This window comes from Poecilia latipinna, unplaced genomic scaffold (genome assembly GCF_001443285.1).
Source record: "Poecilia latipinna isolate Pla-1442-1.1 unplaced genomic scaffold, P_latipinna-1.0 Scaffold503, whole genome shotgun sequence".
In the NCBI taxonomy this organism is placed as follows: Eukaryota; Metazoa; Chordata; class Actinopteri; order Cyprinodontiformes; family Poeciliidae; genus Poecilia; species Poecilia latipinna.
Window position 1 is genome coordinate 65,847 of NW_015113119.1, and position 1,144 is coordinate 66,990.

At 40.4% G+C, this 1,144-nt stretch overlaps 1 protein-coding gene across 2 annotated transcripts in view; it reads left to right on the forward strand.

Annotated features, from left to right (window-relative positions):
* The first annotated feature begins 263 nt into the window (after nt 1-263).
* The window catches only part of arsb (arylsulfatase B), a 21,138-nt gene continuing 20,257 nt past the window's right edge, over nt 264-1,144 (forward strand). The window contains exon 1 of one of the 2 annotated variants that reach the window (XM_015040259.1): nt 264-582. In XM_015040259.1, coding sequence (XP_014895745.1) covers nt 408-582 — 175 coding nt within the window. In that variant the 5' untranslated portion in view covers nt 264-407. The remainder of the gene's footprint in view (nt 583-1,144) is intronic. The other variant, XM_015040258.1, reaches the window with a different exon arrangement.

The window sequence follows — 1,144 nt, forward strand, 5'->3', positions numbered from 1 at the left end:
GGTCAGTCACTGCTCTCCTTATGCATTGCTAATGGCATGCCCCAATAAACTTAAACTGAGTTTTTAAGTTTTACGTTTCTGGTGTTAAAATAGTCAGAGTAATTTAAAAATATATATGTATGAGGAAGTGTTGCCTTTACTGTCATTTTAACCATCCAAGTAGGAAAAAAATGATTAAAGTGATTAATGATGATTAAAGTGCTTAAGTCGAGATGTAAGAGTTATAGATGTAGTTTAAGGAAAGGAAGCAATGTTGACATTCATTTTGCAACTTTTTTTTTTTTTTGCTTCATTTCTACAACAGGCTGCCAGTTCCCTCTTTGCTAGTTTTGCAAGTAGTCTTTTCCCTTTTTCCATCCGTTTCCTAACAGTCCGGTTACCTTCAACCCCCTCAGATCCACACAGGCATGCAGCACCAGATCATCTGGCCCTGCCAGCCATATTGTGTCCCTCTGGATGAGAAACTGCTGCCTCAGCTGCTGAAGGAGGCTGGCTATGGCACGCACATGGTGGGCAAGTGGCACCTGGGCATGTACAAGAAGGACTGTCTGCCCACACGCCGCGGCTTCGACACATACTTTGGTTTGTATTAAATAATAGAAATCCTACATGGGATTTTTACGGAATGAAGACAATATTTAATATTTTTAGATCAGCTTTCATGTATGAATTGAAGAAATAAAAGAAAAAAAGCAGGCTCCAGTTCATGGCGGAAAAATATTTATGGGACAATTGTCCACTGAGAGAAACAATGGCATCAGAAAGCAGTGATTGAACAAATTAGCATGCTAACCCAGGGTCTTAAAGCACTCTGGTCAGATCCTTTGTACTTGGAATTCAACATGGTTGAGACAGACCTCTTAAAAATTTGTAATTGCACACTTTATGTGAGGGAACCTATACGACAATTGTGTAAAAGGAAGCTGGAAACAGTTGTAAGTCTCACTTTTTTCCTTTTTTTGACACATATCTCTCAAAGGAGCTGGCCCATGGCTGGTGATGATTGGGATTCTTTGCTTATGGTTCATACACAAAGATGTTAAAATTGTCAGCCGGTTTTCAAAATCAGAGAGGATGATAATTCGCTCCTTAGTCGCATCTTGTCGGGGTTGGTACTGCCTCTAGTGGCGTGGGGGTGGTAACA